Below are 23,466 nucleotides of genomic sequence, written 5' to 3' on the forward strand. Positions count from 1 at the left end.
CCTTGACCATGTCTTTGGGCTGTACTAACAGAAACTCGTCCAACCCTTAGGACTGGACAGACACTTCTTGAGATGTGTCTGCTTTAACAGTGGAGTCAAGGTCTTGGCAAATGCAAGCAATTTTATATCCATCTTGCTCACCCACTCAGGTCTTGGTGATACAGACCAGGTCAGCCTTCTTATCCACAATCAAATCATGGTTAGGAAAAATCTTATTCAAAGTCAATCTGGCGTTCAACAGTAATAGCTGCAAACCTGAAGGTTGGCGGATAGGACAACCACCATTCTTTAAGCTGGAGAGAGGCCTGGCACACTGATTGTCTATTCTGTGTCACCTGTGTCTCCTCTCACTCTATATCTACCCTTGCTCAGAATCACTGTAATTGCCGTTTCCCCAGCTGATCTTGTCCCAGGCATATCTTTTCCTCACTCCCTAAAACTGGGTGCCATAAAACACCTCTGAGCAAATTACAGTTAGACAACAACCACCCAAAAGATAAAGTAGCTATAAAGCATCAGCTACGAATCCCCCCTTTTAAGAGCAATTTTCCATGGGAAACTAAAAAAGGAAAACCAATGATAATTTACTCAAGCAAGAACTAGGTTGATTTTATGAACAGGCTTTCAGGCTGCAGTCCTGTGCACACTGAACTTGGTGGAACTTTCTTCTGACTTGTGCATAGGCTTGCCCTTTCAATATAGTTTGGCATTTAAAGTAAATAAAGCTACAGCATTTCTTAAGAAACATTTTAAACTAGAATGTAACTTTAATCCATATAGAAATGGCCCTGTTTACAGCTAAACTTCAGCTGAATTTCAGGAAGAAGCAGCAATCTTCTGGGAGGCCAACACTGTTGAAAAGCTGTTCAGAAAAATTGAGATGACAGATTAACAGCATTCATGCCATAGTTCACTCTTATCTGACACTTGACTTTAACTACAGACAGATGAATTCTTGATAGGAAGGTAAACAAAGGAAAATATAATATACAGCACCCTAAAAATGTCATGAAAGGTTTGTTTTATGGTATTGAATTGCAGTGTTTTTAACATTTAAAAATAGAAGTTTGAAAATGCCCTTCAGATTGTTTAGGGAATTTTAATAAAATGCAAGAGCTTGTGTAACACTCATCTAAAACTAAATAGAACACAATATTGTGATTTGCATCCTGCTCATTGAACAAGATGTTATTCATAAACACACACATTAATGTATATGATGTTTAGAGACTGGGATTTAAAGAAGTAATAAGCTAAAGAAAAAATAACAAAATCAAAGCAGAGAACATTTGAAGAGGCATATTCTGACATCCGGCTTTTTGGAAAGTACATTGCTACATCAGAATATTAATAGTCAATAAAGGAAATTATATTTTAAACCTTGCATTGTTTTGTGATCTTTTTCACATTTCTTCAAAGGAGAGAGCACTTGAGTCATATGTGTTTCTTTGGGATGCTCAAAGGAAAGGGATTTTGTAGATCAAAGTGGCTGGGAAGTAGCGGTCAGCAAAGGCAGCAGTTCAAAAGTAGAATCTGTTCAGAGCACAAATCCAACAAGCTCAGAACCGTTATAGGGTATTCTATCCTATCCAGGCACTAAATTGCCAATGAACTCACACCTGATTTTTATTAAGCTCCTATTTGCCCCTTTAAAAAATAAATAAAGGAGATTTGGAGGACCTCCCATGTAATTAACTTAGATCAAATTTACATTAGCATTCTCTTCCTATAGTGTCATTATTAGAATCACCACTGCAGTTGTACCAAGTGTTGTAAGTTCAATGGAAGATATATAGCATTTGCAGGCAACCCTGAATGCAGTGCATACAGTTCTAGATTCAGAAGTTCTTGAGGCCCGACTATGTGTTGCATGGAAGTAAGTGTAATTGAACCGTGATAACCCTTTTATTTTAGGAAATGCTTTTTCAGTAGCAATTTCAGGTAGGGAACTGACATGAGAGGAAAGGACTAAGCACGCCACACACCCAGTTCTCTGCTTCAGATTACCACTTCCTGAAGTGCTTTTTCCTTAAATAAAAGGGCTGCCGTGGTTCAATTACATGCGTTTGCATCATGTAATGTGTAGTTATATCCTCAGATAGAAACAGGTGGATAGACCATCTTTTTCAAGTGTGATGTTGGAAAGGTGGCATATGAAAAATGTAACTAAATCCATAATAGATAACTGCAGCAATCTTGACACTCTCTTGCTCAGTGGCCTCAGATGCCTTTGTACGACGGACCATACACCCACCTTTACTTGCTGCAATAGAGTATGACATGGGCATAACTTTTCTTTCTTGGAGAGGCTCATACTATTTGTTTTCTTGTTTGGGCCAAATCATGTTTGAGATCCTTTGTTGTAGAACCACTGTAGTGTATGGCTAAGCTGGAAAGTCGCCAATTCAATCTCACCTCAACTATACACAAAGTCCTCTGCCCATATCATCTACATAGAGATAATAATACGGACCTAACATACAAGATGGTTGTAAGAATTACTGAGAAGAATGTGCATGGAGGTCTTTGAATATGCAGAAAGTGTTTTATTGTTTAGTCGTTTAGTCATGTCCGACTCTTCGTGACCCCATGGACCAGAGCATGTCAGGCACTCCTGTCTTCCACTGCCTCCCGCAGTTTGGTCAAACTCATGTTCGTAAAAGTGTTATATAAATGCTAATAATTAATTTCATTATAGTAGCAGTGAAACTAATAGGCTACCCAATGCCTATTAAGATTTCTACCCAGCACCTGCTTTTCATTTATCCCTTTGTCAGTTGTAGCCACTAGCAAATCATTAATTTACATCATGTGATTCCCCACCACCACCACGCCACTCTGGATATAGAACAGTATTTCTATCCATAAGCATATATGGGGGAGACTATGGTGTCCTTGCTGCCACTTACCAAGTTCATTGCAGTGGTTAGATTCAGACAGGTGCCTTTCATAACTCGGTCCTGTTGGCGCTCTGCTACATTGGTTTTCTCTCCCTTATCAAAGCCCCATCTCTGGACATGACACTTTCCCAGCCCTGATTTGCAGAAAAGAAGCAGCAGCAGCCAGTCTTTAAAGTCATGTGACCAACGTGACTGAGTTACTCCACCCTTAGTTTTGTGAATGAGCTTTAAATCTAGGTTTCATATTTCCAATCCCAGTGATTACTCCACTGAGCCTGCCTGTTAGTGTGTCTCTAGTACCATACAGAAAGTTTAATATAGAGAACTGTTGTCTTGTTGGTTCCAGAGTCTGAGAGGTTCAAAGTAGATTAGTGATCAGCCTTGAATAACCTGCCTTTATTTGAAGAGCAAATATTGGCTCAGTAAATGTGTTATGGCACCTGTTTGTGTGCAAAAGCACATTGCTATTAATTTGTGCTGATTTGGAGTCTGTAGTATCACTCTTGCAAAGCTCCAGGCTTTTCACAGCTGCCTTTAATTAAATTACTGCTTCCAGTCTACACACAGAGACATGTACACACACATTCATTTATTCAAAGGCCTTATGTATTCTACCTTTCAAGGGAAAGCCCTCCCAATGAAGCTTATGAAAGATTTTGATTTCTAAAATTTTATTTAAAAGCATATCTAAACCATTTAATATTTCAAAAATCTCTCAAGTGGTGTACAGAAGCAACATCAATGAAAACAAAAATTTAACTTAAAGCCTATAAAAATATAATGGCAAATCCAACAGACTAGCTGGGGCTGATGGGAGTTGTAGTCCAAAAAAGTCCAGATCTGGAGGGTACCAGGTTGGCAACAGCTGGATTAATGGGTAGCATGAACTTTCTGTGTTACTTCATAAACACTGCAGTAATAAAATCTGTTGGGGCATCTCTTGAGAAGTCTTGTTATGTGGTGACTGAAAAATTAATGCAAGTCCTGGCTTATATAATTTCCTGCAAGTCTAATGTAAGCTGCAGACTTTGATTGATGTCACATAGCACTTTCATGTAGATTAAAAAGAAAGGGGAGAAAAGATGGAACCCTGTAGGACAGGTATGGTTGAACCTGAGATTCTCCAAGTGTTGCCCAATTAGCTCCTATCAGCCCCAGCCAGTATGGCCAACAATCAAAGATGGTGGAAGTTATAATCCAGCAACATCTGGAGGACTACAGGCTAGTCACCCTGATGTACCGTAATTCCCAGGGGGAATTAGTCTTCCAGCACCACCTTCCGGAATTATGTCACAACTTCGAGGAAGTCCAGAAAGAGGGCTTTGGTCAATAGTAGCAAAATGTAATGACTCCATTATTTCTAGAACCATGCTGCCATTAGTTACTGTACTTCCAAACAATAAAGGGAGAAGGGAAACTGATGAAACAATTTCATTTTCAAATTCCTGAATGTGAAAAAGTTGCACTAAACATTGTAGGCTTGCTCATCTTCTTCCGTTAATTCTGGTATTCCAAAAGCATGCAACTCAACTGGCATTTGTCTTTCGATTTACAAAAACTCCATATCTTCAAACTCTGAATTATTTAAGCTCCCACAACACATGCACTTTTGCTTTTCAAGCATGAGTTATAATTTAATTAAAAACTTCTGGTGCATCGCTAGCTATTTAAATATTTAAATGTTCCATGGATCACTTTCGATTATCTGCTCACATGAAATTCCTGAAGATGTCAGATTTTTAAGATTCCCAAAGTTACACTTGGAATTGTCTGTTGATGCAAAGGGGACTGTGATAATTACATACATCCATTAGTATCAGCAGAGGAGATAAACTTTGGGGAGGCTTAATGGGCATGTCTCAGTGACAGCTAGCAAAGAACATTTGGCATGATTAAGGATAGACTTGAATGTACTTGAAAATATACTCTCATTATGGACGCCCAGTGGAAGTTGCACTACAAATGTTAAATTCCCCAGAAGAGGAGTTATGTGGCAGGGAAGCTTTGAAATCCACCGTGGCCGTCATCCAAATTATTCTCTTCTCTTTATGTCTTTCCGCTGTCAGATTCATTTTGTGATGCCCAACTTGGCTCCCTGTGTGCGTTGAAAAGAGGCAACCTGTTGATTTTTCCTCTCTCTCCTCCTGCTATGTTTCAGATTGTCCGAAGATACATCAAGGAGTGGCTTGAGAGAAAGAAGCCTCCGTTTGGTGCTATTAGCAGCTGTGTGCTCCTGATGATCATCTATACAACGTTCTGTGATACTTTTTCCAATCCAAACATTGACCTTGATAAGTTTAGCCTGATTATAATCGTTTTCATAAGTAAGTACCACCAGTTCATTTATAATCCATTTTAAGAGCTGGGAAATGTTTCAAAGGAGCTGTGTATTGCTGCCCAAGGAATCAAGAGCCCATAGTGTACTCCCACATCCATTCTGAGTTTCTTTCTATTGCGACCACATTCTAATATGTGATGGATTGTGGCTATTGAGCACTGCCATGGTCTTTGGATGCGTTTTAGAAATGTGGAAGAAGTAACACTCACTATAATTTTCTGTCATAGAAATGGTGTGCCTTAATATGTGGGTAACGCCACAGTAGCATAGAGTCAATTAAGACATTTGTTCCTATTTAGAAATGATGCACTCCTTGAAGAACAAGTATACTTGTGGGCAGGGGTGTACGGGGGGGCAGGGGGTGGCGCACCCCGGGTGCCAACCTGGGAGGGGTGCCTCCCCCCCCCAGCTGTAGCGCAGCCTTTGTACTTGCAGTGACACATGCAAAAAAGTGGCAACTTTAAAGCACGCAGTTGTAGTATTTTACAAAATGATGGTTGATGGTGTGACCTAGCAGCAACAGATGGCCTGATACAGGGACCTGCTCATAGTCTCAGCAGTGGCAGCTGTCGTGCCACCAGTTACCCACCCTCTCTCCATGCACACACATGCACACAATATTTTGAGCAAGGGTGCTTAGCTAAGCTGTGCTGCCGTGGTGCTCTGAAAGTAGTGTTGCTAGCATCTGCACTGTTGGATAGCATCCTTGGTTTGTTCTGCCACAGAGTCAGCTATCAATTTCAGTATAGATGGGCTGCCAGAACAAAGCCCCTCATTGTAAGAAGAATCCAAACACACAAACGGAAGCATATTTCTTCTCTGTGTGTGCAGAGGCATGTGTGGAAGGATTCTCTTGTGGCCCCTGCAGTACCTGATGGGGCAAAGTGTCAAGTTCTAAATTCTATTGTGCTTCAGTTAGTCTTCCATCTCTAAGCAGTAAATAGCAGAGCCGACTAAGATATGGTCTTCTGGATATAAAATCTTAAAAGGGCATCCACTCTCCATGGGCATTATAGAGCTTACGATATTATGGTTTTCTCCATGGTTAACAGCAAGAGTGTCAGTTTTTTCATGGTGATTTTTTGTAGGATGGTTCTAGTTGAATAGCAGCATGTTAAAATATTTGTTGTTGGTAAAATATTTTTCTGTCATAAAGCACAAAAAATATATTTCTTGCACAATCAGTATGTTTTGTCCTGTCCATATAATCCGTATGTTTTGGTCAGGAATAAAAAATGTCAGATAAATTGGATCAAAAAGGCCCGTGTAAGCATTTTTTTAATTGTCTGAGGAGAGAGAGGGTGCTATTCACTGATGAGAGAGAGGGTGCTATTCACTAAATTTTACTTAGAATAGACCTACTGAAATTAATGGGCCTAACTTAGTCATGTTCATTACCTTCAATGGGTCTACTCTGAGTAAACCTCAGGTAAATACTATTTGTTGTCTTTTGTGTTCTTCCATATATTTGATGATAAATAACATGCCTTGGGATTACCCTTTTAAAGATTAAAATTAGTTCAGAAAATAAAAGTATTCTGCTGAGGACTGTCTGTAACTTAGTTGGTTAAAAAAAAGTTCCCGCTTTACTAAATAGAGATCAGAATGTGGGGAAACAATTCAGAAATTAATGCCAACCAAAAGTGGAAGATGGTGGTAAGGAAGGGCAAGCAGCCATGTGAGACGGTCTGGTGAAGCTACAAAATTTCTGGTCCTTATTCATCCTGGAAGAAATAGACTCATAGAAAGCGTGCACACCCCACACACCCTGCGCTTCAGAAGTTATCCTCAATGTAGGAAGGGTCAGGAAGAACTTGAGATTGGGCTAGACATGTTGTCCTGTAGCTCCATGGCTCCTTTGTATCTGTGTTGACTCTGCAAGCGGCTAACACATGAAGACTTCTGTATTAACACTTTTAAATTCATAAATACTTTAGGAATATTTAATAAGAAATACTGCAGTCATTTGCACACACACACACAAATATGCATGTAAATGTTCTTCCTACTATTCCTTTCAATATCCTCATCTTTTAATTGTCATAACTTTTCTTGGCTTTTAATTTCTTAGCTTCTTTGTATTTAATATGAAGCAATTTCTTTTGTCAAAAAAAAAAAACATTTATCAAATTCCTCCAATTAATAAAAGTTCACCCACTCAAAGAAACCAACTTGACCTGTTACGTGAGTCTCATACTGAAAACCAACAAGCCACCAGTCTTCTTGATCATTTATTCAGAGTATGAGAGCCATTTCCAAGCCCTTCATTACTTTTTCCTACTATGATATAAATTCTTTGCACAGGGGGAATAGGAGAATTTTGTAAGGTATTATGACAGTGTTTAGTTCTGCAGGTACATATCTGACTTTTGTGCTTGTAGCAGAATAGCAGGCATATATTTTCTCATTCTTAATAGTAAAATATATGCATTTTTTATATGAAGAGATGGGTGTATATCTAAAATGCGCATTTGTGTGGGTCTTTTCATGTTGCACTTAACATTTATCAAACTAATTTGTCTTTCAGTATTTTCAGTTCAGCTGGGATTCATGCTGTTAACTTTCTTCTTCTCTACAAGGTATGTTACAGCAGTAAAGGTTTTCTCTATGGCAAAAAAGAAAAGTTGGGTGCAAAACAGGGGAGTATTGTCCTTTCTGTCAGAAACTCAAAAGTTTGTACCAGGTGTGTGGAAAGTCTTATGCACCTGAGAAATCAAAGGATGGACAGATAATCTACTCCAGTTACTGTTTGTCTGAACATTTATACCCCACCTTGCTATGATACAATCTGACTCAATAGAAAATAGAAAACGAGCATTACAATACATTCCCAATATCGCTTAGAACAAGCCCTTTGCAGCTGTTGGGAAAATAACTGTAAATATCAGCAGAGGGTCTCTGGCTGGCTGCAGCTCCAATTAACTGCATGGTGAGTGGAGGAGGCAGCTGTAGTGAAGAAAATGCCTAACCGGGGAGTAGTTAATTAAACAATTCAGGAGGAGGGGGTAAATTGGTGTGTTGGGCTTTCCTGGACACTTGCAGTTTGGAATAATTACTACTCTAATACGTATTCACACACTCTCTTTTTACTTAATAGCCACTAATTGAATACGGTCCAAGAGCTACGTCTCTGCAGTCACAGAGGGAATCCCTTCTGTCCCTGCGCTTTGCTTGTTAACATAGGCCTGATCTAGCCCTATTAGCATAGTGCTCTGCGATGCAACCTGGCTTTTATTACCAAGATTTCTGTGATGCAATTAATTTTTGAAGTGCCTGGGAAAATCTCCTGCACAATCAGCGTGGTTGATTGGCCTCCAGGAGGCAGTTATTAGGCACCTTTAATTTATCTTCTGTATACAGACCATATTTTTTCATAATGATCCCCAGTGGATGGTGGACAAATTTAATATAAAACAGAGCCTACTTCCTGGTTTTACACTCATCTGTGATGTGCTAATATTATCAGAGCCAAAAAGGTGCTGAATTCAGCACCTTCCCCAATCGCCTAACACGCCCCTAAAGTAGGAAGTAATCTATGCCTTTCTTAGAGCTGGGGTGGTTTATTTCCTTCCCATTGGGATGCAAATCGTAAGTTGTTTTTCTTTCTGTTTAAAAGGGAAAAAGATATAGCTTTCCACATACATATAGTTGGCCATTATGAGAAGAGGATGCTGAAGTAGATGGGCAAGAGCTGGGTCGGGGTTTGAACAGGTGGTTCAGGCACTTGCGGTTTTCCCTCCTTCTACACACACACTCCTAGAAATGCAGACTGAATTTTATTGAAAATACTTTGATATTTAAATTAATAATGATTTTCCTGTTGCATATGAGTAGCCATTCCTTTCCCTAGGCCATGTGCCTAGGTTCAGAACTCACAACAAGCTGCTGTTACTCCAGAATGGAAAGAAAAGCCTTCCAATTCCTTGTGATATCACTGGAAGTGGAGTGGGTAGCACAAACCCAAGTGCCACTGCACCTTGTCCTTGTAACACTAAACCGTGATTTAACGCTGTGTGCAAACACAGAGATAATGTTTCAATAAGGCCGCAAGGAAAGTATGCCAGTATTTTAGGCTTCACCCTAATAGACTATTTAGAACTGTGTTTTAGAGGACTGGTGCCCAGTTTTTGGTAGGTGAAAATTAGCTGTAATGTGGTGCTTTACATTGGTGGAAAAGTACTCTGGGCTGGGATAAACATATGTCCCATGAGAACCAATTGGAATCCTTTCATAGGTGCCAACTCCCTGGGTGCCGAAGCACCCACAAAATTCCCCATGAAGTGGCCAGGCACCCACAGATTTTGGTTGCGGAGCCAGGTTGACACTCCTGAACCCGCTCATTTTCCAGATAAGAATATATGCAGACAAGAATTTGCAACAACAGAGAAACTATTCCATTTAATGCAAAAATCAAAAGCTGCTGAGCGTATGTAGCTAGAACTATATTTTATGAAACCTAATGCAAAGAGATTAAAAACACACTTATAGGGTATGGAAAGTGAGCAGACATTTGTTAGAAGAGACTTTTAAAGTTCCTTACATTTTTTCTAGGAAGAATTCTGGTTTCACACCAGCAGATACAGTGGCTATTATCTTCTGCTCTACGCACAAATCTCTGACTTTGGGTAAGTCTTTACTAGAGGTTGAGTTCAACTTTTCAGTCTAATCACACTGCTCCTTATACTTCACTTTGTTATGAAAGTGGTTTTCTGATATTCTGTTATCAGTTCAGCAATATGACAAGATGTAGTATAAAAGCCTAGCATTAATATTAGTACATTCATGAGAACACTTTTGGAATGGGCAAGTAAATGTTTCCTAAGAGGAAGACAACATAGTCTTCTCCTCTGGGAATTTAGTAATTGTATTGCAGTGCCATTAATCTGTTCCTTCTTTAGAGAAAGTGATGTGATTTTTTCTTTGTTTTTGATGTTCTCTTTCTCTAATCTAATATTGATAAAGTTTGTGGTTCATTTCAGATTATGTTCTGAGTTATTACAACACAGTCAAACAGCAAAATTATTATAGCTCAAAACTGTAATGCACAAAGCATTTACAATATAAAGAAACATAAATAAAGACAGCAGTGTTTTATCAAATATCAGCGTATTTATCCTAAGCAGTCTCTGGACTATGTGTTTATTCATTACAATTCAGTATTCAAAGATCATTGACTTACTAGTCACTCAAAATTCCCTTGCAATAACATTTGTTATGGTAGATATGTACAATAAATTTAATTAAAATATAGTTGTACTTTGAGTGGGAAGACACTGCTGAACATTGCGTTTCTTTCCTGTGATTTATGGTGATTAGCGAAGATCAAAATAAGAATTTTTAATATAACGTTTACAGATATTTGTCATACCATACTTTCTCACAGTGGGTGGCACCCAATAATGCCCACTTGTGCAAAGGGGGCTTCTCATTTCCCCCCTTCCTCATCCCCAGAATCTGCTTCACAAGGTCCTTCAACCCTCTGTGGCAGATTTGGGGGGCACATGTCTGCTTGCATTGCTTTGCTGGTGTTTGTGTTCCTTCTGGTGCCCCTCATTCCATCAATGCTTCTATTTCCTGAAGGAAGCCTTCTTTCTTCAAGTAGCTTGCTTGACTCTGCTCATTAACCACATTGATGCCATCTTGGTGATCCCTTTACTGATGTGTAGCATATATTCTAGCAGAGCTTCTATTATTGTGCTTTTGAATAACTCTACCACTATCAGTTGCAGACCAATGTTGCAATATCCAAAACAAGAAAAGTACAATGAGCGCTCAAACCTATTGAGTGTTTTCTTCAAAGTAAGTCCCAGTAGGGCTTTCTTCAAAATGCATGTGCAATCTAACTCATTGCAGCTAAAAATGAAGGTGATGTAAAACAGAGAAATATGCCATATAAGCTGGGACCTAATATATATTTGGGCTGGGTAACTAAAAACATTTTTGGAAATGAACTTTTTAAAATTGCCATTGGAAGCGCCCTTGGAGATTCCATATGCAAAAACATGGCACTTGTAAGTACACCACTGTCTATCAGCCCTTTTCAATTGGAAAGAACACCTCATTATACGGTAATTAATATTTGGCATTTTCTCCAAATATAACCACAAGTCAGTGTTCCGGGAAGCTGACGAAAAGTTTACCGAGCAATTTAAATAGAGAGTGGTAACCCTAGGGAAAATATTTGCAAATGCACCCAATTTATTCTTATGTTGGCGTCAATGAGGGCTTCAGTTTCTTTCAGACCTACATGTCAAGATCACTCAATGTGGACCTTTTGGGGATGGTGTATTTGTTCCATAAGACTCATCTGTTGACTACATGTGCTGATATAGGAAAGATCCTCAAATATCTATCCACCTTTCTGGCCTTGTTAGCACACAACTCCAATGTATTGCATTAATTAAATCAATTGGTTTTGAGATGGAACCATTGCTAGGCACTTTGCAATCTCTCTCACTGTTGTTTCCTAACCCACAGTAAGTCCTATGTTAAATTCACAGCAAACTCCTTGGTGTTAAGACATCCAGTGGTAGACGTGGAAAGTGGCATTCTAAAAAACCACTTCTGCTTTCTGTGAATCATATGGATGCATCACTTGAAGAAGAAAAAAGAAGTGGTGGATAATATGGGTGGCCATTATCATGATCATCATCATATACTCTGTTCTTGGACACTGCGTGTATAGGGAGCCCTATATCAAGTAGAAAAAGAGAAATTGGTTGTGTTTTAGTATCTACATTAGGTAGTTGTTAGGGCCTAAATAATTTCCAAATTAACTTATAAAGAAGGAAGGGTAGAGAACTATCAGCAAGACAAAGGGGTCTGTATCGAAAAGCTATGAAAAGGGGTGAACATTTACAACAAGCACCAGATTTTCTACTCAAGAGAGACCACGGAGGAACACTTATGAGTTTCCACTTTCCAAAGCAAAAGCAATTAGTATGCTTTGTAGCACTAATGATAAAGCAGTTGTTGTTCTTGGCATCCGTCTTGTCTTGAGAGATGAGTGCACCTCCAGGAGTGAAGTCAAACTGCGTTAGCAGCTCTAAAGTGACACCCCCAGGGCGCAAGCCTGGCCATCATGTAAGGAGGTCCTGGGCTGCCCAGACGACAAGGACACCAACCCCTTTTCGGCCTCACTGATGTGATCCAAAGGAAAGGAAAGCAATACATTTGGCACCAGCTTGGCTGCAGGAGTTGCCAGAAGGAGGGCAGATGCAAAGGACAAGCCTTTTCAGTGGCGATGCCAGTATGTCTGAATGGCCTTCCTGGGAAGACCCAACAACCTCATTTCTTCCCCTTTTGAGACAGGGTCTGAAAAGGTGGTGTTGTTGTTTTTGGATGGACTTTTAATAATGTTAAAGTATCCTTTAAGTTGTTTTGGTTTTAATATTGAATCCCCCCTCCCGTTGCAGATTTTTAAACTTGTGCCCAGGATCCCTGTATGCTATCTTGGGTGCAGATACTATAGAAAATATATAAGTTTTATTTTTAAGAGATCTTGTCCATGAACAGCAAAAGTATTGTACCAGCTAAGTGATTTGAGTTTTTACCTCACTGGAAGTATCAGCTGATCAGGAGGTTGTGCTAGCTAAAACCTCTATTGCAGAGTAAGAGACAGAAGAGGTGAATGTCTGCCGTTGTCTTTAGATGCCATTATGGGCAGAGAGCTCCTGAATAACCATGCGGTTACTGACGTAAGATGGATTGCACCAGCAGCTTCTCTACAAATTTCCTTCTTTAATTACATTTTTTAAACAGAAGTGAAAATAGAAGAAAGTAATAGGAGAAAGACTGAGGAAAGAGAAGAGAAGAAGAAAGATGGCTTCTAGTGGCTAAGAAATAAAAGTGGGTCCCTTGGTTGCCAGCTGGGGTTTATTGTTGATCCGAAAAAGGTAGATTGCTGTGTTACAAATTTCCTAAGTACTATACTCTGATCTAAAATTCTCTATATTTAGAAAAGTAATTTTTTGTCATAGAATTTACCAGAGGTCCTAGTCAGGAAGCTTTGGAATAATTGTGAAAGCATGTTTAATCTGCCAGCTTTTTAGAGCAGATTTGTTTGTGGTGTGTTTTCTAAGGTTTCAGGGGACGCAATGGGATAAGATGCTGCAGTTGGGGGGGGGAGTATAAATGGAATCTCTGGATTGAGGCCCCTGACAACATGGGAGTGATGCTTTGTCTAAAGTCACATTGTTCTGGAATAGTAATTAAGTTAATCTACTATCATCTGTTCCCAAGGCTAGGTCTTTCTACCCAGGAAACCAACAAGACTGCCGACTTCATAATGAATGACAACTTGTCTGTTGTGGTGTTCCACTGTAATTTACCTGAACAGATTTAGGAGAGAAGCAAGATTCTGTTTTTAACACTTGTGTTTGAATATTTAAGGGCACCAGTGAACTTCAGGGCCTTCTTTTAAGTCCGCTGTGAGGATGTTTTTATCTGCCTTCAAAACTCCAGCACCACTAAGCAAACAAGAGCACTTAGGGGCCTCCTGCAACAAAAGCCATTTCACTTGGAGCTTAAACTGATTTTTCACATTCTGGCATGTGAAGCCTCCACAGGGTGCCTTGCGTCCATTCCCTGGGGAGTGCAGCATAGCACCAGCAGAGGAGGAGGAAAGATGACAGCTTTGAAGCCTTAGAAGTGGTAATAAGAGAAGCATGAGAAGACTCTTGTAAGGCACTTCTCCCACACCGTATTATGAAACCAACTAATTCCCACATGCGGCATGCTCAGGAGGCCATCTGCCACTTCCTCTGCTTGGATCCATGAAGAAGCTCTCACTCAACACTGAGACAAGCACAGTTCCCTCCCATATGTTGGGTTTCCTTCTGTAGACAGAACAGTTGATGTACCTGCATTTCCTCAAGGCACAGGGTGCATAGGTTGAATTTGTATGGATCAAAACACACACACACTCAAAAAAAACCCCATACAGTCCTCTTACATTGCTCCTTGGTATATTTCATCTAATAACATCAGTTTTGATAGAAACTGAACTCCACTCATTCTTTTTAACAAGAATGCATAATTTCTGCCGTGACATCACTTTTATTTGTATTTTGTTTAACTAGATAATTAGGGATATAAAATCTCACTAGTGAAGATAAATGTGGCACCTGAGAATTCCCTCAGGCATACTTGCTCTCATTTTGTTCTTTCTCTCCCTGCCTCTTTGGAACATGCATGCCTAGTACATGCAAGCACATGAAACACAAGACATTTGATGCATGGCTTTTATTAGTGTATTTGCCATTGATTGATTAGTGCTTAGTATTAGTACTTCTTCTATTGACTGATTGCAGATGAAGTGACTATTTGACCTTTAATTATAAGCTTGGCTATTGAAAATGACATTGAGCTATGGCTTCACATAATCCATCTGGAAACCCTGACATGATGTCATTCCCTGGGGTGAATTCTGCGGGAGAAGGGAGGCCTAGAGGAAGTACCGCAACTATCAGGATGGTTCATCTAGAACAATACTGCAGGCTTTGTTGCCTGCAGTTGATGTGCAGCCCCAGCGCTTTGGAGAAGTTAATTTGCTTATACTATAGAGATGAAACTGCCTGTTACAAGTTGCCAGTTCACAATGAGTACAGCAGATTACCCAGAAGTTCAGAGGATGGAAAACCCATTTTAAAGCTACCATTCATTACAGCGTTTGGACCTGCAGTGTATAAATACTAGAAATAATGACATAGTTACATGGTTATTCGTGTATTTAGCTTTTTAAAAATAATTGAAATTGGTGAGACTTGCAAGTGTTTAATTTAGGCTGGATTGCACCCAAACATTTTAGTTTTAATACCAGGAATAAGTAATCATGCCTTCCATGGTTCTCATGTTGAATATATATGATCAGCAAAATATCAATAATTACCACGTTATGAGCTTTGCCTGAGCTTTCTGATTTGGCTAATAGAACAGCCTAATGTGTCTAAAGAATTGCAAAGAGGTTTTTTTCCTAGCATGGATTTAAGGAGCTTCCTTATATGAATAGACAATAAGATTATATTACTTTGCACAGATTAAATGGAGTTGGTTGTTGCAGTCTCTGAAACACTTGCAATTTTATCTTAACTATTGAATCATGGCCTAATTTGAGGATAGGCATGGTGAATAACCCATTCTTTTACAGAAACCTAGAGTGGGTATCAAAGAGGTCTCCCTACCTCTCTAAGTGTGAAATCACTGTTGTTCCAACTTGTCAACTTTCTCAGCACTGTGTTGTTCTGTGCTTATGCTAACACTAGTCAGGGTCACACATCTTTTTATTGCTGTCCTCACTTTACTTGCTCCTTGCCTAGTGCAAAGAGGGAAGGAAAGTTAGCTCGTCATTCCGGTTAGATGCATTCCAGCTAGATGCTGGCTGGTCTGAGTGCACAATCAACCCAAGCTGTTGCTCTGGGTAGTAGTTTTAGAGGTATCACTGAAGCAGTGGGTGATTAGGTTGGGATGCCCCCCAGATCCCTTGCAGTCATCCAAAGGATAACTGGGGTACAGCTTTACTCCAGGAGTAAAGCTTGTCTTCTCAAACTAGTATTTCTTAGCTTGCTGGATTAATCACTGTTATAGGTGCCACAACAGTATACAGCTATAAGCAGTGAATGAAGTGATGGAAAATTTTAGAGTAAATAGTAAAGAGAAATGGTTATATGGGAGACTGACTTTATGTGAGTAAATAGTGTGTGATATTGGACACATTAATTAATTGCCTCCCCCCACCTCTAAACATATGGGATGATGCGTCCTAATTGGCAGAATCTGTTATTTATTTGACCTGGAATGTAGGCTCTCTGGATTAAACCTTTGACGTGGGCAGGAACGCCATCACCAGAGTGCTTCCCTGATGTTCTCAATTCATCTCTGCAGTCTGCTTGTAGTAGATTTTGAATTAATATTTAGAAAGCTTGCCTGCAGCAATACTAAAATGTGCATCAGAGAACAACAGTTGTTTACTGTGTTTGAACTGAAGAATCTCACCCAGGAGATCACATTCACTTGAAGTTTACATCTCTCAATCTCAACTTGCAAAAGGAGGATCAATGAATAACAATTGTCATTTCAGAATTGCACCTCTCCAATTATTTATTTGGTTGTGTGTCTTCCCACATATACATTTAATTGGATCAGACACTAAAAACCAGATTGCAGCTTTTCAATGACAGCAGCAAGTTCATGCCTCTTTATAAATATATCTCTCTTCTTTAAAATCTCATATCCAGATGTAAAACGATAATGACACAGGAGACCATATTACTGTATCTCTCACCTGAAGTGCAGTTAAAGTTAATTTATCTACTTTAAAAAATGGCATTATACCTAGTAGATTATTGACAGGTCACCCACGAGGAAATCCCAGTTTGCTCATGATTCAACAGTCCTTTATCCCAAACTGGTGTAGGCTACAGATGTCTCCTACACACAGGCTTTAAAATGTTGAAGATGTTTGAAAGCATCATTTCTGTGTAGTGCAGGCGGATCAGGTGGGAAGCCATCCCACTGCACTGCAGGTGGACCTAAACGCACACACACGCTTCTTTTCAACGGACACCACTTTCCCTTTTCACCAATTCTGAGTGTTGTTTCTGTTCAAGTACTTGGAACCCAAGTTCTTGAAAGAGCACCTTCACCAGTACTTGGCAGTGTACTCTGAGGAAACTCTACAGAGTTTCATCAACCATTTTGCCCAAGCCTGCAGAGTGTTCAGCCTTACCATAAGCCTGATGAAAACCAACATCCAGGTTCTGGATGTTGCCAGCACTCCACCCATCAGCATTGGTGACCACATGCTTGAGGTGGTAGATAATTTTGTCTGCCTGGGTTCTACCATAACCAGCAACTTCTCCATTGACACTGAGCTGGGCAAATGTACTGGAAAGGCAGACCAGGCTTGTGTGTTGAGTACACCACTTTAAGGAAGTGCATCACGGACAACGTAAAACCACCAGGAGCAATGCCTTTCACATGTGCTGCATCAGGAGGATTTGGGGCATGGCATGGCATGGCAGGACAGAAACTCAAACAAAGATATGCTCTTTCAAGTCCACATTCCCACATGTTTGTAAACCTGTCTCAGCGGCATCTACACTGGCTTGGACATGTCCACAGAACGCAAGATGGAAGGATCCCCAAGGATGTACTCTACAAGGAAGTGGCTTCAGGCACCAGTCCCATTTGCAGGCCAACTCTGTGTTACAAAGATGTCTGCAAACAAGACATGAAGGCTGGCAACATCAACCCTGCCATGTGGGAATCCTTTGCAGACAATTGCAGTGCCTGGAGACAAACAGTCAAGTTGTGTATCCACAGCAGTGACCAGAGGAGGAATGACTGCTGGGAGGAGCGCAGAGAGAAGAAACGCCATGGTGCATCTGCAGCAGCACAACCAGATGCCTTCATCTGCCCCAGCTGCAACAAAACATGTCTCTGATATCAGTCTCTACAGCCACAGCAGGCACTGTAATTCTCTCAACAGATTGACTTCACTTCCAATGGCTCACTCCTCCATTGTCTCCCAAGACAGATGGATGCCAACAACTCTGAAATTCCAGTGATGTATATAGGATGACTGCAGAGCTATACCACAGCAAATGGCTTCTGTTCTGGATTGCAACTGGAGTAAGGATCCCCCTCCCCCCCAAAAAAAACCCCAACCAAGGCTGATTGATTCACCAACATTCATTTACTCTTTTTTGAGCTTGTTTGTTGTCCGGTGACATATATGTGAATGCATCTTTCCCTAAAGTCTCACATATGGTCTAAAACCTTAACTCATTAAAAAAAAGAAAATGCCTGGTACATTCTGATTTTTATCTATATTGTGTTGCCAAACAGAAAGGAGTCGTAAGCATTCAAATTAAATAACAATGTAAAACCCATTTGGTACATTTATGATGTTTGTAACATAAGATATATAATCAATTGATAAGCAGTTGGGATGAATTTTTATTTTCTGCATAACTGATGTAAAAGTTTGCCTTTTATGTCATTTTATTTCTTGCGCTACCTCAAATTGTGTAAAATTACTGAAATAAACATATTACTGGAGATACAAGTTTCAAGGGTGTATAACTCAATCCCATAGAAGTTTTGTGGGGGAGTGAGAGTTGTATCTCATGAGAAGGAAACCGATGGTGTTTTAGTTCTCTGTTTCTAAGATGTATATTTTCTGTGTACTGTCATTTAACCATATAGTATTTGAATTCATGTCTTATTCTATATATACCAACTGAGTTCTTCAGTCGCTAACATAATGGTTCAAACAGCTGGAAAGTTTGGTTGTTAGCAATGAAGCCAGAGCTGTGCTTGTGTAAGAAATGAGGGCACTGCCTGTGTGCGCAGTCACTTAATATTAACTAAGGCAGTCACCATCTGAGTGGTACTAAACCACGATAAGCTACCACTCATAGCACATGTACTGTTGTCCCATTTTATGGCCCACACAACTTTTAAAATCAATCTCGTCATGACTTGATTCATTTTTTAATTCTCTGTTAACTAATTGCTACTACAACACAGTCAGACAGGTGTAGGTGTTTTTGAATCTGAGGCTGGCATCTTCAGATGTTGGCATTAAATGTTTCATCGTTAGCATCTGGAGAGAGTGCTCAGACCATCCATTAAACATCATTTCCAAGCTGTGCAAACCCACTGGAAAAAAACAAGGAATAGATCGAACACTTGTATCCTTTTCATATTTTCATTTACTTTAAAAGAAAACAGCACCAAGAAGTGCTAAACTTTCCCCTCTTTCTACTGCTTTTCTTTCCTTTTTCCTTTTATATTGAGCATCCTTTTTGTGGCAATGTGAACATTGTGAACCAGTGACCTGAACCTATTGTTAGTGAGAAACACGCTTAGGACAATGTACATCTTTCCCTTGTTTTCCCCAAGTGTTATGAAGGCCTTGCAGTTAATCTGGGATTCAGAATCATTACTTCCTACAGAGAGTCTTTCTATGCACACGATACTATCAAGTTTCTCATGCAAAAACTTTGAGAAGGAAGATCAGCAAAATAAAAAGAAAAGCTATTTCTTTCACTCTTTCATTTTCAGAAAAGCATTTCTTCCCTAACAGAAAAAGAAAACAAAATAAACTTAACAAGGAAATTTTCTTTCATACAAAAAGCCATGGGGAATGAAAATGTGATTGTCTTTCAGCCAGTATGTAATGGGAATTGGGGGTTGCTCGTGCGTAAGTTGCCGCCACTCTTGGCGAGGTTGCCTGGTTAAACCTTTCCCTGGCTGGACAGCCCTGATTCCGCGGCTGTCTTAGTCACTGGCAGAATCCGTCAGTGGGCGTTTCCTGAACTTCTTCCAACATAAAAGTTCCTTGACAGATAGTCTCCGCCTAGCCTCCCTGCGCGGAAGTCTCCTGCGCAGGGTGGGTGTGGGCAGCGGAGGACCCGTGCTCTCCTCGCTGGTCTCTGGCGAAGAGTCCTGGAGCCATCTCTCCGAAGCCCGCCTCTGCCCGCCTTTCTCCCTGGTGTAACGCTGATTTCCTTCCCCGGCCGAGGAGTCTCCTCTCTTCCTGCTGGGCCCCTCTCCGGCATCGCTTGGGAGCCCTTCCTCCACTCCTGGCTGCGATGGCAGTTCCCTGACACAGTAGGGAAAAAAATATTTAGGGGTGGGTGTGTAATCACCGGCCTCCTCACCGCCACCGCCTCTTGCAATTTTTTTCTGCCTCTCACAAAATCCCACTCATTTTAATCGTGGTGACAAAAAGAAAACGAACTTAATAGTAAACACAGCTCTGCTTTAATCAACTTGGTCCAGCCCTAGTGCCTTGATGACAGTTTAAAACCCCTCCTCCTTTCTCATCAGATTTACCATTTGATGGGCAGGGAGGGGTGAAAACCCTCTTCCTCAGATGATCTGCTCAGACAATGTGAGGCAGAGAGCTGTGTAACTCTGTATGTGAGTCCTCTGCCTTGCACTTGGATTTGTTCTGCATGTGTATGGGGTACTTGTGAGTGCACACAAGAGTGAGTGTGGGCGGCACTCACTTTTAGCCACATCTGCTACTGGCATTCAGCCCCTAGAGGGTTGGCCAAAGGTGAATCGTGCTCTCTAGCAAACAAAAAACAAAAGGAACACACACCCCCGCTCTGAATCCCAAGCTTCGTGTTCTTCACAGTATACTCAACCTCTGTCTTTCACTAGAGTTCTATCTCAGGACAGAAACAAACCTTTGGTGAAACTTGGATTTCTTCCAACAATAGTATTCTCCCATGTTGTCTTTTCCCTGTCCACTCTACGTTTAAGGAAACTTGTTTGTTTCCTTGTCATGTTGCACGTTTTCCCCAGTCTCACTCTGCATCAGCCACTAGTGGCTAAAGCAAAAAATTCAATGTGATGACATCAGGACATGGGTGCCTGATCCTGTTTTCATATACTTCTTTCTCCTAATGTGTAGTTCCAAAGAAAGAGTTTCAGAATTGCCGTTACATTCTGTCATTAAATATTAGGGTGGGGGTATTTTTTTTATCCTTAATGGAAGTGTTTCATGCTTCCCCGCTCCCCTCCATACTGTTCCAGAGGTGGTTTTCGTGTTGGTGTCTTTCTGTATTTATTTTTGAAATTAATTGTACTGAGGAAATATTTATATTACAGCTTACGAAAAACAAAAGTCCTCCTTTTGCATAGATCCATCAGGACGTTTGTGGCCTAAATAATCCTAGTTGACTCTGATTTCTCACAAACACTTCAATGAAACATCATCATATAAGGCAGTTTATGCCGCATTGATGGATGGCTACCTTCTAGCCATCAACAAATTCTCTCATTAATACTTACTGATCTATTGATGGGTTTTGATGCAGTCACCCATAAATGTACACTAGTGGCTAGTATTGATGGAAATACACTTAGGGGACTTTGCTGCATTGCTTTTTGAGACACCCCAGATTATAGAGAGATTGTTAATAGCACCTCTGTAAATGCACATTCCCACAGTTCAACTTTGCCTAGCTGCCTGGGATGAATCATAAGGCAAAGTAGACTCAAATGCCAATCACATAGACAAATTATTTCGTCTGAGGGTGTTTTCACAGACACACTTCAGTCTGTAACATAACTAAGCTGTAGCATGACCCAGAAAGAGTAGCATGGCTTTTTATCCTCAACCATTGTAGTTAGTGTGGCCATCATTGTGGGATCCACTCTATGGCACTTAGACTAGCCTTCCCCAATCTGGTGCCTGCCAGATACTTTGGAACACAACTCACATTGGCCAGCATGACCAGTGGTCAGGAATGATGAGGCTGGTTGTCCAGCAACATCTGGAGAGCGTCTCATTGGCTAACCCTTCAGGGAAAGGGAATGCAAAAGACTTGAGCTTTTTTAGAAGACACTACATTGAACTTCTTCCTTTTCATTCCTCCTCAATTTGATCCCAGTGTTAAGTGCATGTGAAACAAATTGGTTAGTGCAGCCAAATAACTTCTAATTTTTGTTTGGAGTTCCAGTTTTCTAAAAGGCTTGTGGTTCACTACAATAATGTGTAAATCTGTATAAACAAATGACACTTTTTACTGCTATGAAGCCTAGATTGTGCAGGAAAGGGGAAAAACACTCTTCAGTAGGTTGTTTTTCTTTTTCTGTGCCCACAGCAATATTATTTCTAAGTGGGGCAAGGGTCGCAGGCTATTGTACAGCAGGAGGGTTTTCCTCCCCCAGTACATCCGTGTTACATGAACACACCATATCTTTTTCTGTAATGCCCAATCTGTAAGTAAAATATCTCTGTTTACTTACATGTATACATAAATGATTGGATGTGTGAGAGACTTCTAAAATGAATTGTTGGTTTGGATCTGCATAGGGAAAAGAAATCTTAATGCTGGAGTAAGAAAGAAATTTGGGGGGATCCGTGACTTGTGTGAAGGATAACCAATATTTTGGTAGTAACAAAGAGAAGTTCTCTCAAATCATAGCAGTGCCAAGCAGCAAGTGACAAATGCTACTCTGAGGAAAGCACAGAGATTCAAGGAGCATAAAATAAACATATTAAAACGGGGGGTGGGGGGTGGGAGACCTGAGCTCCCGCTCTTACTTTTTTATCCTTTCCATCCTGGGTATAGGATAAAAGAAAACTCTTGGTTCCTTGTTAAAGGAAAAAAAAGCTCTTACTTGAAGTTATTGCTTGGCAGATGTCAGTTGAAAGCTCAGCGAAGGAATAGGCTGCAATGTCAAACTCTGTTGGGTAATTTTAGACAAATGTGTCATGTGTGACATGGAAATATGGCGTGCTGTACATTAGTGATTTCCCAAGTGTTTGGATCAGGTAGTAATGTGCTGAGAAAGTGCTCTTTATCTATCCTCGCTGTGTACTTGTACAGCAGAGGGGGAAATGCTTTTGGTAGAAATTACTTTAGTCAGAAAAAAAGAATCCATTTACAATATGTGCCTGCTAACATCTTTCAGACAATGCATTGTATTAAAAAGGCATTTTTGATTAATGTTTTATAAACATTTTTCAGCATGACAGCTTAAAGTCCCTGTAAAATTGTAAATGCGTGCAGAGTGCTCACTTCCATAAAGTCAAATGCCATCTCCTGAAGCTTGCATGGATCCTGTCAACCATGGTGACACAGAATCAGTACCTTGGAGCATTAAAATTTATTTGCTTCATTTCTGCGGTTGCAGTGATAGCGGGATAGAAAGAGAGTCATATTTAAATTTATGTGAAAATACTTTCCTACCCTGCAAGTTTTAAAAAAATACTCTGTGTGTGTGTGTGTAGTGACTGTGAAAATGTGAAGTACAAATGCTGTATTTCAGGGAGGGGGTTGTTTAAATGTAAAAGATTCACAATCATTAAGAGGCAAGAGACTAAGGAAAGTATGAAGTTACATGGTACCACCACAGGGGTAGATCCTCCTGCTTGAGTTGACTACTAGTTTGAAGAGTAGCCCTGCTTGCTTTGGAGTTAGCCTATGATATTGGAGGGGAATTAGGATACTACATATATAGGAAATTTGCTTTTTCATAGAGCTACAGGGGACTAAAGACTTATCAGGGCTGTTCTTAAATACTTTGTGTACTGTGTCTCAGTACTTAAGTACTCAGACCCTAGGAGACAGAACAGTGTCTTGTTATGGTAATTAAAATATGGCCTCAGGAAGATTGGGTGGGGCTAAAGAAGCAAAATAGGGAAAGGCAGGATATCCCTTATGATAATGTAAGAGTAGAAAGCTGTATCTTATTTACTAAGGG

The 23,466-nt window shown here is 40.2% G+C and overlaps 1 protein-coding gene across 10 annotated transcripts in view; it reads left to right on the forward strand.

Moving 5' to 3' along the window:
* SLC10A7 (solute carrier family 10 member 7) overlaps window positions 1-23,466 on the forward strand; it is a 124,519-nt gene that overhangs the window by 95,466 nt on the left and 5,587 nt on the right. For 8 of the 10 annotated variants that reach the window (XM_053403190.1, XM_053403189.1, XM_053403185.1 and 5 more), the window contains 3 exons: window positions 5,059-5,224; window positions 7,766-7,817; window positions 9,790-9,863. In XM_053403190.1, coding sequence (XP_053259165.1) covers window positions 5,059-5,224; window positions 7,766-7,817; window positions 9,790-9,863 — 292 coding nt within the window. Of the gene's footprint in view, window positions 1-5,058; window positions 5,225-7,765; window positions 7,818-9,789; window positions 9,864-13,629; window positions 14,159-23,466 lie in introns of those variants that run through there. The other 2 variants (XM_053403191.1, XM_053403196.1) reach the window with 2 other exon arrangements.

Source organism: Podarcis raffonei, chromosome 9, assembly GCF_027172205.1.
Source record: "Podarcis raffonei isolate rPodRaf1 chromosome 9, rPodRaf1.pri, whole genome shotgun sequence".
Lineage (NCBI taxonomy): Eukaryota > Metazoa > Chordata > Lepidosauria > Squamata > Lacertidae > Podarcis > Podarcis raffonei.